A 17,172-nucleotide genomic window follows, 5' to 3' on the forward strand; every position below is an offset into this window, starting at 1 on the left:
TATCGGATTTATTTCAGTGGATATGCGTGCATGGTGATGTCACTTCCTGCTACTTTCAAAACATTCAGTCTGTGCAGTCGATGGTGAACCCTGTTGTCATAGCGTTGGCTGCTAATGTGAGAGCTAATAAACTGCTAAATCCAGATGTGGTAAAAATTGTTAGGCCACTCTTGTTTAATATAAATTTCATGATCATTTCTAATGCCTGGTACAAAGAAAATGTACATTTGTTTGGAAAACAAGGGTAGTCTAATAATTTTATCTGTGATTGTAGCTTACAAGCGAACGTTTTACTGTTTCACTGGTCATCAAATTTTCCTGCCAGGTCCCATTTTTACCCATAATAATAATAATAACGTCAAGCCTTCATTCAGACATATATTCTCTGGAAAAAATGTTTTCTAAATTACAAGCTGAAATGATTTATAGTCAACAATATAGTTTTAACTTAATTAGATGTTTAAAAAAAATGCCAATCCTTCAGCTAGGTTACCAACAGTAGCCTACAAGGTGATTTAAAGGCTCTTTCTGTGGAGTTTAGACAGTTTAGCATCATCCTTTAGCAGCTTTCATCATGTCAGTCTCACACAGCACAACCAAAATACACACATACTATCAAGGTGTCTTCACACAGAGAAAAAAAGTGGTGTGGATTGCAAGCAAACTGAAGAACAAACACTTCTCAGCTGCCATTTTTCATCATTTAAGGTCGACTCAATGAATTAATAAATGAAGTATCCAGATTATTTGCATACATGAACCTAAATCTGGATACTACAAATATATGTTTGGTTTAAGGCAGTGAAATACTTGCTTTAACAAAGTGGTGCGCTCATCATGTACTCTCTGTTCCAGGAGCTCCTCATTTATCAGTGCTAAACGCATGACCTACATACAAGCAGCAGTTATCATTACTGCATAAGCTGATTAAACCGAGACACTGTGTGTGAAGCTGACCTGTTGAGGTGCAGTGTAAGCGGCTCACTTTGGTTTTTATTGGCTCTTAATGCCGGTCAAATCTACTGAGTGACCAGTGGGAGTTGGCACAAGTGGCCCGATTACAGCTGTGACGGTAACCTACCGTACAGAGCTGTCCACGTCTGGTTGATGACATCTAAGCACACAGTTCCTGACCTGAGAAGTCAAAAACAAATGATGTTTAGTTTAAAAAAAAAAAAAAAAATCATGTTTCAACTGAAAACATGACCAAACTTTAGATGATTTTGAGTAAACTCCTAAATGCAAAGATATTTTAATACATTTATAAATATGTGAATATAACTGGGAGATTGTTATCAAAAATCTGAAATGGTGCTGATTAGTCAAACACTGGTTATGAAACTGATATTAAGCAACGACTGGTTTTAAAAGTTGTCCTACTTACGCTTCATCTATGTTGGGATGAAAGATTTTATTCATGAACCCTGGAGGTAAAAAAAAAAAAAAAAAGGCTGATTTTTCTGAGAACTCATTTGTGACAGAGAACAACACTTACTTTCAAATACAACAATTTAAAGACTTCTGAAGGTTCAGCGATTTTTTTACCTATTGATGGTGATTTGAAGGGGTATTTATCTGGTAGGTCCACCCGAACCTTCCACACGCCTCCTTCATACGGTGCTGAAAAGGACATATTATCAATGACACAGAAAACAAATAAACAAAAACCTGAACTAAGATCGATCCATTTTCTGCTGCTTATCCGGGGTCAGGTTGCGGGGGCAGCAGCCTATGCACGGAAGCCCAGACTTCCCTGCTTAGGCTGCATCTGCCAGCTCATCGTGGGGGAGAACCCGAGGCATTTCCAGGCCAGCCCAGAGATATAATCCCTCCAATGTGTCCTGGGTCTTCCACAGGGTCTCCTCCTGCAGGGACGTCCCCGAACGCCTCACCAGGGAGGCGTCCAGGAACTCAAATACTTCAAGAAAATATTAACTATTTATCTTAAACAAGCCTCGAACGGCAATGCAAATCCAGTTACATTTACAGTTTACCGTTACTGGAAATGCGATCAGCTGGGAAACACATTGGAATATGGAAGTCAATCTTTCCAAAGCTCTTACTTCCAGGTGGTCCGTGGAACTTGACCACAAATTCATTGAGTCCACTTAGGATGGTGACCTCGTGCTTGCTCTCAATGCTGATTCCTGGTTAAGGGAAAGGTGTGTTCGAAAACCAGCCAATCAGCAAAGAAACGGATGGAAAACTGAACCAAGTCAGTTTTTAACAAACAGCCCCATTTTCTCTCTGTGAACTTGTCTGGTCAGAAGTCAAACATGGGATCAATAACGTCAGTCATGGCAATGAGATCAATAATGTGGTGGCAGACAAACAAGTCTCCTCGACAACAAAACCTCACAGTTGTCACAGGAGCATTTTAAAGTCAGCGTTTTCTGCAACACAATAACCTACATCACATAACAACACATTCACCAAATGTGAGGCAAATTAAGGAAAAGTAGCTGCAGAATGTGGCGACAGCAAGACCTGAGGCTGAGTCAGCTGTATGACAGCAACACAAAAGTGAAGAAAATTTTAATCTCAAAAGACTGCACAAGCTTGACACGTAACACAAGATGGGGGGGAGACACACAAAAGTAAGTGTTGCAACCAGTTTCATCACCAACTCATAAATCTTTCTGTCATTTTCATTCCAACTATGTCACCAAGATAAAGTCAGATGACAATTAACTTTTAACTGAATGCAAATAACACAAGACAACTTGATTGCATAACTGTCAGGAGGCATGGAAAAAGCAAAGATAAACAGCACAGAGAGATGTTTAAAAAGCTCAGTTCCTCCATAGAAACCACTGACCAAGAACACTAGGTTGCTCTAAATATGATGTCAGGCAAAGCATCCTATAAATAAAACCTGTTATAGATGTACACGTCTGCTCTTCCCCCAAGGATTGTCCATAGAAACTCCACCAAAGCACTCCCATGTTCATGTAAACACACAAGAGAACACTTCCATTATGACTAAAGCTCAAAGTACTTTTACAACCATCTGACACAAGCACGAGAGCTTTCAACGATTTCCAAGTTTTGATTCTCATGTCACTGGATATTTTGACTCCATTTGTTCCTCTCAATGTTAAAACCTACTTCCTGTTGCAAAGGGGACTTTAAAGACAGTAAATTCTTACAAACAAAGAGCAAGAAAAGTACTTATTGATGGTGATTTGAAGGCCAATTGGCAGCATCATACCAGAGGTCCATGTCAGGTGAATCAGAATCAGGTGCTGGTAATAGTGTTCTGACACAATTTGAACAATTTTTTTTTACTTTTTAAGTAATTTATTACCTAAGTTTCAAAATATAGAATCCCCACAGCCTCAGTGGATGTGTTAGTACATTTAACCAGAAATATCTGGGCGCAGGACAGACACCTGTGTCAGCAGGTCTGCATTAACTGTAACAAGAGGTGGTCAAATCTCAAATACTTTATCTTAAAACACAATGTGAAGAGAAACACTATGGCATCTTCTTCTATGCTGCCGCTGCAGAGCTTTTGTTCAAGAACTGGTGTAACAAGACCTACAAGACTTGATGAGTGGATCCAAACAGTTTTTTTCAATGAGTCATACCTTATCTTTCTAGATTTCTTATCCAGTTTCAGCTCTTGTCAGTGAAAAATATAAGAGAATAGCTTTGTTTTCTTTGCAAAAATGCGTTAAAGTTTCAACATTCGTGCTCAGATGTGGTTGAAATGTAAATGTTTGATGACACTCTGCTCTACTGGTTAAAGTGTGCGCACTTCCAGCTGTAACCTACATAAGCAGGACAGATTATATACAGTTAAAGTATTTTAAACGTAGGCCTACTGTATAATGTAAAGAAACTGCTTCATTTTACATAACCGCGTTTATTATTTTTTTGTTTATAAATAAATGCATGACAGACCCAAACCCACATCAAACACTCCTGTCTGTACGCAACTAAGATTACAGAAACTAGTCTCAAACTATTTACTTTTACTAGTTTTGACAAATCTGAAACAATATCTGGTTATGAGATGTACTACATAATTAGATTCTATTTATGGACATCAGGAAGATGTTGCAGGGTTTCTGCTACATTTAAATAATTGGGAAGCATTGCCACAATAAAATAAAAGCCACCATGCATTCAGAATTATGACTGGTTTTTTTTTTCCAAATATAAATAAGATTGTATGAATGGATCCACATAAACAAAAAGTAAAGACATAGATTAGCACACATTTACAGAGCATAATTAGAGTGTGAAACAGTACTCCGGAAATATGACACTGCTCTGCAAATAAGTTAATTTTATAAAGCTAACAGTGGAGTCTACTACCTGTCCAGCTGTGTAGCAGCTTGCTCATGATTGGCAGCAAAGAGGTGAAGGAGCAGAACGATAGCAGATAGAAATGGCTGAGAGAAAAGTACCCAAGCAAGGTTCATTTTAATGAATATTTTGCTCAAGTCTGTAAAAATTACCCTACTGTTAATGTCAATGGTCATAATGCAAAGTTAGCAACAGTAACGTTCATCGTTAATGATAAAGTTTTGCCTTCACATGTTGCGTCTGGTGACGCTACAGTTGTGTTTTGAATATATGTATATTTTGAATAATATATCTATAGTTCAAACTCTGTTGATTTTTTTTCTTCTCCCTTCGAATATATTAAATAGGGTGCTTTTTAAAAGTATCTAAATACATTCAACTAATAAGATGTTATGAAAATAAAATAAAAACTCAATTATTAAGGCCTGGTCCCTTTTCAAATTTAGACTCAACTTAAACTTCATCATCCACATGCTTATCAACTTTAACCAACTAATTATTTCAGCTGTAGGTTGTAGTTTCTGTCAGTCAACAACAGCTTCACAAACTCAGAGTCAGTGTGCGCAGTCCTGTCCCTGCCACGGACGGATGTTACCAGCCCCCATCCCTGCATGTGCCCCTACAGCACGCTTGTTGTTCCTCGATCAGCTGTGTGAAGGCCCGCCCTCTACCATGTTCCGGATGGTAACAAGCTGACCAATCAGAGAGCAGCATCTAGCTGCAGGACAAAAACAAAACAATTCAGCTCACGCTGTCAGAAAACCTTTCATGCAAAAACTTCACTTGATATCAGCAAGTGATTGTTCTAAACGTGTAAACATATTTAAGATAATAATACTTTGGTCAACTGTTCAAAAGCCAAAAAACATCGTAGCAATATTTACACCACAAAGAGAATAATAGTGTACAGAAAAGACTTAATTGTGGAATAGACAATATCATCTCCATTCGCCTTTTTGTTCTTCGCAGTTTTAAAACAAAATAATAAGGACAATAATAATAATAATAATAATAAAAATAATAGAAATTTATTAAGGTTTTTGCATCACGTTTTTAATCTGCATTTTTCGTGGTAATTATGCCAACCGCGACTTATTCATCGTGATAAATTCTTATTTGTCCCTATTGCCAAAGCCGTTAACATGCTAAGATTTTTCCCTAATAAACTGATCAAACCATTGATAAACTGTTATATTGCATATAACAATATACTGCAGTTAGCGATCGACTTTATCAAAGATCGTCTCTACATCGACCTTAATTGTTCTCTCTTGATGATAGCATGCTAGATGGTTAGCTACCATAACGTTGACGTTCCCAAATTAACGGCTTAATGTCCGTGTATTATCATTTAAGTGTTTTGAAAATGTAAAACACCTTTTGGTTATACTTCACAGTGTGTTGTCAGTCCGATGACATTGCATTGTTGGCTAACAGGTTGACTTGACGCTTTCAAGCTAAGGCTAACAATGTTCAAAGCTAACGACAGTAGCTGAGGCTAACTCTCCGTTGAAACAAACAGGTCGAACACAGCTAACATGCTAGCATGCTAATGCTCAGAATAACGTTAAATATAGCATTTAGTTTAGCAGTTCTGCTAACTAGCTAACGTTCGCACACCCTCAGACTAACGACAGACAGCCTGACCATCAAGTATTCAGCGTTACACGTTTACACATTATAAAAAGCAGCAGCAATCGACAGCAAATTATGTAATTAATCACCATCAAACTACTGACAATTGGCTTCAATATAGACATGGTGACTCCATTTGACTGTTTAGGTTTGTTTATGTACTGGAAAGGATACAGTTTCACCACGTCGGTATCCATTCGCCTCTTGCCCGGACTTGGAGACGACATTTTTTAATACCTTTCCAGAAGTGATCTAAAAATACTGCAGTTGTGAGGCTACCTCAACCTTTCAGCTTGAAAATACCTACAAGCCTTCTGGACTGTATCAGCAGCCTTCCCACAATGTCCATAAACAATATCCTAGCTGCAACATCGCCTACTTTTCTTGTGGACGGTCTCCCTGATCAGCTCTACCTAGTTGTGTCCTGTCCTGAAGACTCTGCCAGTGACATCAACCTCCAGCGACCAGACCAATCAGAGGAGGGGCTCCGGGATAGAAGTGTATTTCCAGAACATAGCCACAATGTCAATATACACTTTATAAACCTCATTTCACTGCTTTTAATTTTTTTTTTAACATAAAAATCGACAAGTAGGTCTAAAATTTTCCCTCTATCTGTCTGTTTGTAAAAAGCCTGGTCATTTGATGATTCGAGGTTAAGCGTGTGCTTGTCTATCATTTGTGGATCTATGTTAAAATTGCCTCATTGAGGGCCTGAAATAAGCACATTAGTACAAGTTGTGTCACGTGAATGACATAAATCATAAATCATAAATAGTTATTTAGTTGCTAAGTTTACTTCAGGTGTTTAGCCTCAACATTGGTTTTGTTTTATTCTCTCTCTTTTTAGAAATATTTTATTCTACATGTTCAACATTTGATTAAATTATCTTTACCTGAACAACACAGACAAAAACTGGTGAACTGTGTATTGTATATGAGGGATGCTGTTTGGTTTGTGTATTTTTTGGAAGTCTGCTTTTGTAAATCAGTTAGAGCACATTCACACTGATCCTTCCTTTTAAGTGCAAATCGAAATTAAAAATCAATAATTAATAAATTGTAATTAAAAATGGATATTTCTGGAGTCAAGATTTAAAAAGTTGGAACACAAAGAAGACTAAATCAGATATAAACATGAATGTACTCAAATGTACTCAAGTCAAATCAATTTTCTGTTCTCATGGGAAATTTTTTTAAACCAAAATGCTGTGAACATGCTACACCAGCAATTATATAAGATGTGGATAGACTTTAAAATAATTTTAATTTTGCCTCCACACTTAAAGCACCTAATCAAACATTGCTTACTGCTACTACTACCAGCGACAACAACAACAATAATAATGATAATAATAATAACAATCATTATCTGATTTTGATTAGATTTTTCTAACATGATTTATATGGCACATTTTTCCAACTTGTGATTTAATTATTTAATTCTGATTACTTCATCCATTAGTTACTATCTAGCCCCGATACCTAATCTGCATGGCTTTTTTATTTTTTATTGCAGATAATACATGAAGAGTGGATATCTAATTTATCTGAAAAGACTTGATTAAACTGGTATAAAAATGTGAACTAAAATGTAGTTATTGCACATAAATAAAGTTCCCAAAATCATTTTAATAACCTGCTGGTAATAACATTATTTTAGTGTCTGAAGGTTGATCCCCTTTCCTTTTCCTATTAAAACCAATATGAACCCCCACTCTGAACTGGAATAATCCTGAATTGATAAAAACTGTATTTGATCCTGGTGGTCTGAAAAGAAATCCATTCTTACACTAATAAATAATGTGAGATCCAGGTTACTCAAAACAGTTATTATTTATCAGTTTCTGTTTCCTCATCTGCAGCACTCGATGCCTGTGAATGTACACGTGCTTCCAGGTGGAAACATATGTGTCACATCATGAGTTAAGTTGCTAAGTCTCATGAGAGTCTCACATGACCTGTGATAATTCTTGTGTCATAAGACAAGATACAAGTCAACATGCTTGCATGTTGTTACTTCAAATGTTATCTCTGAGCTCTGACACCGATGAGAAATGTCACTTTAAGTAATCATCAGACAACACATTTGCATTATAATAATAATAATTAAAAAAGGTTTATCTTGCAAAAACTATTGGCTTGTTTGTAAAATCAAATATTAAATGATTTTAGAAATAATATTTCAGGGACAATTGGTTTGAAACCACTAAATCACATTAACAAAATCAATAATCTTTTGTGTAAGTGAATTTTTTTTATACCAAAAGCGGTAAATTATGCTTTTACCATCTGTCCAAAATACTTTTTACACCTGATCTTTGCATGCATGTTCCTTGGCAAATTGTATGTGACTTTTCCAATCCTTCCATGCAGGTTTAATTGGTATTATGTATTGGTGACTTGTCCTTAGACACCAGTAATTGCAAAAAGTATCCACAGATCTTGTAATAAAATTTAGATGTTCTTTGAGACAAAAACGTTTTTTCATGATAATAAAAACCTGTATGACTCAATTTAATATTCTAACTTAATAATTTAGACCGTTTTAGAAACCAACAATATTTACTTTATTATTATAATAATAATAATAATAATAATAATAATAATAATAATAATAATAATAATAATAATAATAATAATAATAATATAATGATTATTATTCACATTTGAAACCAAATCTCAAAGTGCTGCAATGAGTATGGTCAAAACAGCAATAAAAATAATACAATTATACAAAGAAACAATAAAAAATAAAACCGAAACAACATGAACAACTATCTTCAAAATAAATTAATTAATTTGTAGTAATAATAAACTGCCTGTGCTTTTTTTTGTGTGTGTGCAACACATTTACTTTTGTATTTTAAGACAACAGACTTAATACAAGTTTCGTTTCAAGCTGCAATATGTTAAGATGTTTTTATGTGGGTTTGAGCTTTTAATGAGCAGCTGATTGCACCCCCCAAAATACAATTTTAAAGGGTTTTCATACATTTTTACAGCTTAAAGTGCTGCCAGGTGTGTGCCAGTCACACATGTGTGAAAAAGATTCTGAAGCCATGAAACCCCATGTCTCCTAAAACTGGGGCCTTACTCCATACTCCAGAAGAAGGTTCCCACAGAGCCAGGATTATCATGGACTACCTCCAGAATCTTGGAGTAGAGAAGATAGTATAGCTTGCTGTGAGTCCAGACTTCAAGTAAACTGAAAACTTGTATGGTCAGTTTGTCCTTGCTGTAATGTGACCAACCCACCAGACTAACTGACTTTCAAGCATGATTATGGGATGCCATCCTACCATCACCAGTCTGGGATGTGTCCAGTATGTAACCAAGCTGGTGACCAACATGAGGAGGTGTCAAGTTGTTGTGGTTGATATGAGTTTTCCACATGCTACTGAGGTCCCCAGTAAGAGTGAAAACCAACAGGAATATATTGCAAAGGTTTCTGGCACTTTTTGGGGGTCACCATTCGCATGTTAACTGTTGTGCACATGCCACAGAAGCATGAGCCTCAAGAGTTATACCTTGTTGACTGACCAGTAACCAATATAAAGGTTACTGGTCAGAGTTTCCAAAGATGAGTTATGCAACATAAGTTGGCAACATGAAAGGAGAGAAACAGAAACACCACAAACACATTTCTTTAAGTTTAAGCTTAGTTTCAGCTTACTCCTTATTTCCTGTCTCAAGGTAACTCTGCCTTTATGTTTATTAAAGACAAATGATCTTTGACCACTAAAAATTATTGAAAATAGGCTAGAAATTAAGTTTTTTGCTAAATATAATACAATGGATAACTTTCATTCATTCATTCATTATTCTAACCGCTTAGTCCAATGAAGGGTCGTGGTGAAGCTGGAGACTATCCCAGCCGACTTTGGGCAAAAGGTGGGGTACACCCTGGACAGCTCGCCAGTCCATCGCAGGGCCACACAGACACAAACAACCACTCATGCTCACACTTACTCCTATGGGCAATTTACAGTCACCAATCAACCTAACATGCATGTCTTTGGACGGTGGGAGGAAGCCGGAGTAAATGAATAGCTTATTTATCTCATTTTCTTTGTTTGTGCGAATTCAGCTAAGGGTATAATCTAAAAGCTCATTTTAGACTAAGACAGGGATTTGTATAATAGCTAACTGTGATAGAGACCATCCTTCCTTTGTCAAAGGTAGAGCTTGAATACGCCAGTAAACAAGATGATACCAGTAAGATTAACCTGTCTGGGTCAGTTGAAAATCACAAATACAACACAGCCACAACACAGGCAGAACAAAGCCCTTTCTAGTAAAACGACAACAACAAAAAGAACCCCACTTAATTCGATTAGACGATTAATTTATTCAGTATTTAATTTTTAATAAACTTACAATCAGAAGATGTTCTGATAAATAATCATGTCACTGATTTTAATCTTTGGGGAGGCATCCCTTGGCTAAGCTGATTACCTTGCAAGCTATTTGAAAAGAGTGATATTAAGTGCTGACATCTGAATGGATCATTGTATTGATTAAATCTGAGTAGATAATGGCTTCAATTCTGACTGCTGACTCATTTAGAAATAGTTTTAGCCACCTGGTGAGATTAAATGAAACAGCACAGCAGAAAGATATTTATGAATGAACAGATGGATCTGGTAAAAACAAAAAAAAACAAAAAAACAAAAAAAAAAACAGCTGTGAAGTATTCTCTGAGACCAATTTAAAGTGGAGACTTCTATGTCAACAGGAAAACCATTTTTTTCAGCTCCTCCTCCCTGCTTCAAATCCAATTACATGTCAACTGTGCAGCCCCTGAAGATCTAGGGGAAAGGTTGACTCTTCGAACGTTTTTAAGTTACCGTGTGTTTAAATCTTGCAGAAAAATAACCATATACAAATCTTTTATTTTAAAAACTAACATATGATTTAAAATAACATTTAAAAGATGAAGAATAAATTCAAGGCTGGGCATTTTATGTAGTATCATTCAAGTTTTTGTGCTTTATGTCTTCAGGCACGTTACTGAAACATGTAAAGCAAAGCGACGTTTGGATGCGTTATATATCTATCATTTATCTATGTCAATGAATTTTATAGCTCTGTGCCTAATTTGAAAATGATACCGTATTTCGTTGTCACATTTATCGACCCTCAATTTAATGTTTGACGCTGACTAGTTTGAAAGTTTAAACTGTAAACATTTTCCTGTTGCACCTGAACGCAACACAAGTTTCCTTCTCCTCTGATTGGTCAGGGCATATCAGCTGGTTGTGGCGTCGCAGACAACGGCTGCTATTTCTTTTATTTTTGCTGGGAGACAGGAACAAGCTTGCTGCCCCGTGCTTCGACATTTTGGGCAGATTATTGCGAGTTCTTGTTCAGGTCTGGATGCGAAGCCTCTCTTTGATCCCCGAAAAGATGTCGTCGCCTGAACGAGACGGAACCATCAGTCAGCTCAATAAGTTTGAGAAACTAACGTGGAGGCCTTCCAATAGGGACTCAGGTTTGTAAACAAAACCAGCTGCCAGCTCGTGCAAGCTAATTTTACGCCTTTAACAAAGCAAGCCGAGAGCAAAATGCTGATATTGTTGGTGGCGTGTGTGTTTGTAGATACCAGGATTAATTTTCTGTTTGGGCTTTGTGTAATGCTAGCTTTGGAGCAAAGTGTTAGCCAATGCGGAAGCGCAAGCATGATAGACGCTATTGTTCATTTGCTCATTCTCCCTCTGGAGAGGTCTGAATTTAACATGTGGGCTTTTCATGGAAAACTGAGAAACAACAGTTCAACCCCCCCCCCCCCCCCCCCCCCCCCCCCAAATGCGCAATAATTCCATGCAGTAAAGTTTACAAAATTTGCTTTATAGTCCTCATTTATAGTCAGGGCCGGATTAAAAGTGAACAGGCCCCTGGGCCCAGAGTGTTCCACGGGCCCCCTTCCCCACCGCAACATTGTGAGTGTTACACTGTGAAACGACATTTCTAACATCTCTCAGCCACTGGTACCGGTAGCAACACACTGGATACTGCCGTGTAACTATATGGTTTTATATACATTTTGTTTCATGTCCAAACCGCCGCTGTATGCCCTACCTGGGGCCCCAATAATGTCCATTGGATAATCCAGCCTTGTTTATAGTAATCTCTTTTCCATGTGTTCAGCTTGTGACAATAGAAACTTTTCTTGAGCAGAAATGTTCTGATCTTCACTATTCTGATGGTGATTAATTGATAGTTTATATTTATTTAAAGTAGTTGAAATAATACAGACTACAATATGTCTAGTTAGTGAATTATAAAAATAAGATGTGTCCAAATAAAGTGTCCAAATTGCATAAATTAACATCATTTCTGGATTTTTGGCTTTTTATTTCCAGGCTCCAAGAAACGAGCCCGATGGCTTCAAGCTCGGCGCATCTTTTCCCCCACCTGCCCCAATCTGCGGATCCCCAATAGGTTTCTGAGAGAAGGTGCTGAAACTTCAGAAATCATTATTTTGCTATTAATTTCAAAAAGTCTTTTTTTCTTCAGAGGTTTTACAGTCTTTCTGTGACTTGTTCTTCTGACAGGACACTGTATACCACCTGCCAGGAGTGGACATCGCTGTGTTGCAGACAGCAGCAACCTTTATGTATTCGGAGGCTACAACCCAGACTTTGATGAGGCAGGCGGATCAGAGAATGAGGATTATCCTCTTTTCAGGGAACTTTGGCGGTTTCATTTTGCCACTGCGACTTGGCAGCAGGTCCGCACAGAAGGCTACATGCCCACAGAGCTGGCATCCATGTCAGGTAAAGACTGAGTCTCAAAACTCAACAAAGCACGGTTTGGCCTTACACCATCTAAAAGGGATGTAGCCTCATTCGGGGGCATCAAAATTTTGAGTTTCTAGAAGCAGGATGCCCACTGGTTTTCACATCACCCAGTGCAACCTTCTCCACTGCTGTTTTTGCTTTCTGATGTGTCAGAGAACCATGGATAACATATTAACTAGGGATGTGATGATATGCTTTTGTCCCGATTTGATTCTGATTTTTGGAGTGTCGTTTCAGTTTAAATTGCAATTCTCACAATTCTTTGATGTAGATGATTTTTGTAGATTTAAAAACAAAGAAAAATGTATAAAGCTTTTTTTTTTTTGCTAGCCATTTTTGTTGATTTCAATTAGGAAAAAACAACACAATAGCCAGACCATCATTCTGCTGCTATAATGTCCAAGAAGACAAGTAAAAAGATCAATAAAAAAATGACAAAAACTTCATAAGGGATTATTTTTATTTATTTAAAACAAATAGATTTTTTCAAAAAAAAAAAAAAAAGTAGATTTTAAAATTGTGAAGCAAAAGATCCAGATTTTCAAAAAATTTTTTTAATTCGATTTTCCCATTCCTAATATCAACTTTATTATACTGGAGCTGGGTTAAATAAAAATCGATTATTCAATTTGGATTGATGCCAGTTTAATTAATCCAATATTGATTGGACTCAGATTTTACTCTCAGGTGACTTCCCATGCTCAGTGCAATCTTACCATATACAACTGAAAAGTTTTTGTGTTGCTTCTGTCCTAATTCAGCTTTTCTTCTCAGTTTTGTTTTGTTTTTTTCATTCACTGTTTGATTACATTCACCTATAAAGTATTTAGTCGCTTTTCAGCTGTCACATTAGCAGCTAATACTAAAATTTTGACTCCAATGCGGTCAATAAACACTGAATGTTTTGGAAAATAAGAAATGATACCCACTGCCGCCACTACAAGCTCAAGTTAATTTATTTTTGCCTTGTTTCATGTAAAGCATGGAGTCACAACAGAAGCAATTTAGGTCACAGATTAGAAGCACATTTAATCTAAAATAAGTTACATATAGTTTTATATAATAAGCTAAACAGTCTGTTATTTATATGATTAATGTGACGGCATGTTGTAGCTGTTCTGAGTCCTCGACAGAGTTCCACCCTGATGCCACAGACGTAGACACATGCGTGCAGACACAAGTGATCACACTTACACCAGCGGATGCTTGTCAGAAAATATGCCAACCAGCAGAAAGTTATGACATAAAAACAAGTTTCTTTCTGATTTCCCAGTGAGGTGAAGTTGGAAGTCTCTCTCTAATAAGGAGCAGCTGGAGTATGTCTTCTGAATTTTATGAATTTATATGAATTACATTTTATCCTATTCAAATTGATAAATCAATTTTAAATTATACTTTTTAATGCAATTTTATGATTTTATTTATTTTTATCCCCAGCTCCAAAGTCATAAACTTGCTTTTATAATGTTGCAACCAGTGCTTAGATAATCCATCCCATGTGTCTTGAAAAACACAGCCCAAGCTTCAGAAAATGACCAACTCTCTGTTGGGCTGAACAAAACTTTCATCACATTTTTGTGTGTGTGTGTGTGTGTCTGTGTGTGTGTGTGTGTGTCTCTGTCTGTCTGTCTGTCTGTCTGTGTCTGTCTGTCTGTCTGTCTCCCCATCTCTTAGCTGTCTTACATGGGAACAACCTGCTTGTGTTTGGTGGCACTGGAATTCCTTTTGGTGAAAACAACGGCAATGACATCCATGTCTGCAATGTTCAGTACAGACGATGGAACCTGCTCACCTGCAGAGGGAAGAGACCCAATAAGATCTACGGCCAGGTAATATTTGGCTTCTTCAGTACTGTTCTCTCTCACTGTTTTCCTCTTACACATCAGCATTCCTGTTTTCCAGGCAATGGTCATAATAAATGGGTACCTCTATGTCTTTGGAGGGACAACGGGCTACCTGTACAGTACTGATCTGCACAGGTTGGACCTGACCACCAGAGAATGGACCCACCTCAAACCTAACAACGCACCGTCTGATCTGCCTGAAGAGAGGTCAGTCCGAAGACACAACTCCAGCATTCAGTGTTTAATTTTTACTAAATTTTCAAGCGTGTTGTCACAGATTGAAAATGAATGAATGAATGACTGACTGATTTTCCAGGTACAGACACGAGCTAGCACACGACGGACAAAGAATTTACATTTTAGGGGGCGGGACTTCCTGGACATCATATCCATTAGACAAAGTGAGAACAACAACTAAAGACTTTATTTGACTTTAAACGTTTTAATGGTTAATTTAGTTTAATAATATTTCTTCTCACCAGATTCATGCTTATAACTTGGAGACCAATTACTGGGAGGAAATAGTCACTAAACCCCATGAGAAAATAGGTACGGTTTTATTTGTTTAGACAAAGAATTGTGGAAACCTCACACTGAAATAATCTTGTTTTCTGATCATTGCAGGATATCCTGCAGCCCGCCGATGTCATAGTTGTGTACAGGTCAGACAAGGTAAGTAGTACTTCATGCAGCAATATTAAAGTGTTTGATTTTTATCCTTCATGTCTTGATTTGTCCTTTCTTTTTTTTTTCTTTTTTTTAAAAAACACATGTTTTGCAGATGTATTTATATGCGGAGGTTATAATGGCGAGTCGATCCTATTTGATCTGTGGAAGATCAACCTGCAGACATATCAGTGGACGAGGCTCCCAGCTGTCATGCCAGAACCAGCCTACTTTCACTGTGCTGCTGTCACTCCCGTAAGTAAAATGGCATTCACTACTGACACATGAGAAGAGCGGGGATCTTTCAAATGTCTTGTGTTTGTATAGATATATCAACAAACATTTCTGCATTGATGGTCATAAAAACTCATTTTTAAGTGATTTCAGCTAAACTGGTTCACTGATCAACAACTAAGATGTGAAATAGCCCTGTGAGGCTCCTCACATGAGAACAAGGTGTTAATGTTGATGTTTGTGAATATAACATAATCAGAATTTTTTACAATAAAAATAAATAAAGTTGCTGTCTAAGAGCAGTTGATATAAGGAGAAATAATGAAAAATTCTGGCTCAGCATGGAAAGATAATTGCTTCCAACTTGGCCTGTGCTTCATTTTTAGTAAAATTTGCATGCAAATATATTTCCATTCAATTTGAATCTAAACCAACTATGCCACAAACATTTTCAACAAATTTACAGTGTTTAGTTTGTTAAACATCACACTGAAAAACTATTAAAATGGTTAACAAAAACATTTGTGAACAGATGCTTTTTCATTTTAATGAAAAGTGTTGCATTTGGAGAAATAAAAACGCTCCATAATGAGAAGGTAACTTATAAAACATGGCAGTGGTAGAGTCATGGTCTGGACCTGAAAACATCTAGGATTCTCCATTAGCTGAATGTGAAGGTAGGGAGACTAAATACACAAAAATTAGGTTAATATTTCAGAATAACTTAACAAAAGTGTTGACGCTAATCTAAGAAGTGTTGAGTTTCGGCTTAAAGCGAGCAATTTGTGTAAGGAGATGTGTTCAGAGGAATGGGATATAATTCCTCCAAACAGCCATCAGTGGAAAAAATCGCGTCTAGTCTGTGCTTTGCAGGTTGTGAGCGTCATTGTGAAGTTAGAAAGCAGGGTACTATACAGAGTTGCACAAGCAAGATACCTTCATTTTCACGTGAAGACACACTTTTTATGTTCCATTTCCTTTTCCCTCAGGCTGGCTGCATGTATGTCCATGGCGGCGTCGTCAACATTTCTGGAAACCGAAGGACTGCCTCTTTGTATAAAGTCTGGTTGGTGGTGCCCAGTCTGCTGGAACTGACCTGGGAGAAACTGCTGAAAATATTCCCTCACTTAACTCAGCTGTCCACCCTTCAGCTGCTCAGCCTGGGACTGACACACACATTAATTCAGAGACTCAAATAGACTGAAGTGGTCTGTGGAGCAGCACCTACGCTACAGTTGGCAGTAAGGGGGTCAAAGATGAACTGGTGATGTCAGATCGTTTTGAAAATACCTTGAACGCCCTTTTTGCCCCCACCCTACCGCCTTTTTTTTTTTTTTTTTTTTTTTAAATTGACAGTGTTTTGAATTCCCGTCAGATTTTCATACATTCTTGTGCTGATTTAACTCTCAGTACACTTTCAGGAAGGTTTTTGGACTTGTCTTTTAAATTGTGCATGCTGGTTTTATTTATTTATCAGACAGCTTGTGTAGCATGAGAGTAAACTGTCAAAGCCTTGAAAAATCATCTGCTGAAAGGCAAAATGAATAACTCTTATCTATTATTTCAACTCGTGATGGACTTGTGTTGCTGGAAAAAAAAAAAAAACTAGTTTGGGCTTTTTTGGCTGCCTGTGAATGAAGCCATTCAGAACGTTATGGCTGTGTCAAACAGGTGGA

General features: G+C 37.2%; 2 protein-coding genes across 2 annotated transcripts in view; one reads left to right on the plus strand and one right to left on the minus strand.

The window, feature by feature from the left end:
- LOC306767071 (ubiquitin-conjugating enzyme E2 H-like) overlaps positions 1-6,363 on the minus strand; it is an 11,904-nt gene extending 5,541 nt beyond the window's left edge. Inside the window, exons 1-5 of the mRNA XM_079254979.1 lie at positions 6,124-6,363; positions 2,064-2,140; positions 1,546-1,620; positions 1,385-1,424; positions 1,082-1,134 (exon numbers count right to left, since the gene is read on the minus strand). Of these exons, the coding sequence (XP_079111105.1) occupies positions 1,082-1,134; positions 1,385-1,424; positions 1,546-1,620; positions 2,064-2,140; positions 6,124-6,176 (298 nt within the window). The 5' untranslated portion in view covers positions 6,177-6,363. The remainder of the gene's footprint in view (positions 1-1,081; positions 1,135-1,384; positions 1,425-1,545; positions 1,621-2,063; positions 2,141-6,123) is intronic.
- Positions 6,364-11,358: 4,995 nt separating this feature from the next.
- LOC306767032 (kelch domain-containing protein 10-like) lies at positions 11,359-16,695 on the plus strand (the record flags this gene model as incomplete). Its single annotated transcript, XM_079254935.1, has 10 exons — positions 11,359-11,443; positions 12,315-12,407; positions 12,507-12,728; positions 14,427-14,581; positions 14,655-14,803; positions 14,913-14,997; positions 15,079-15,145; positions 15,221-15,268; positions 15,378-15,517; positions 16,486-16,695. 10 exons carry the CDS (start codon positions 11,359-11,361, stop codon positions 16,693-16,695), a joined length of 1,254 nt encoding a protein of 417 aa, XP_079111061.1.
- Positions 16,696-17,172: the final 477 nt, after the last annotated feature.

The sequence above is a fragment of the Telmatherina bonti genome, assembly GCF_933228915.1.
Source record: "Telmatherina bonti genome assembly, chromosome: 2".
Classification (NCBI taxonomy): Eukaryota; Metazoa; Chordata; class Actinopteri; order Atheriniformes; family Telmatherinidae; genus Telmatherina; species Telmatherina bonti.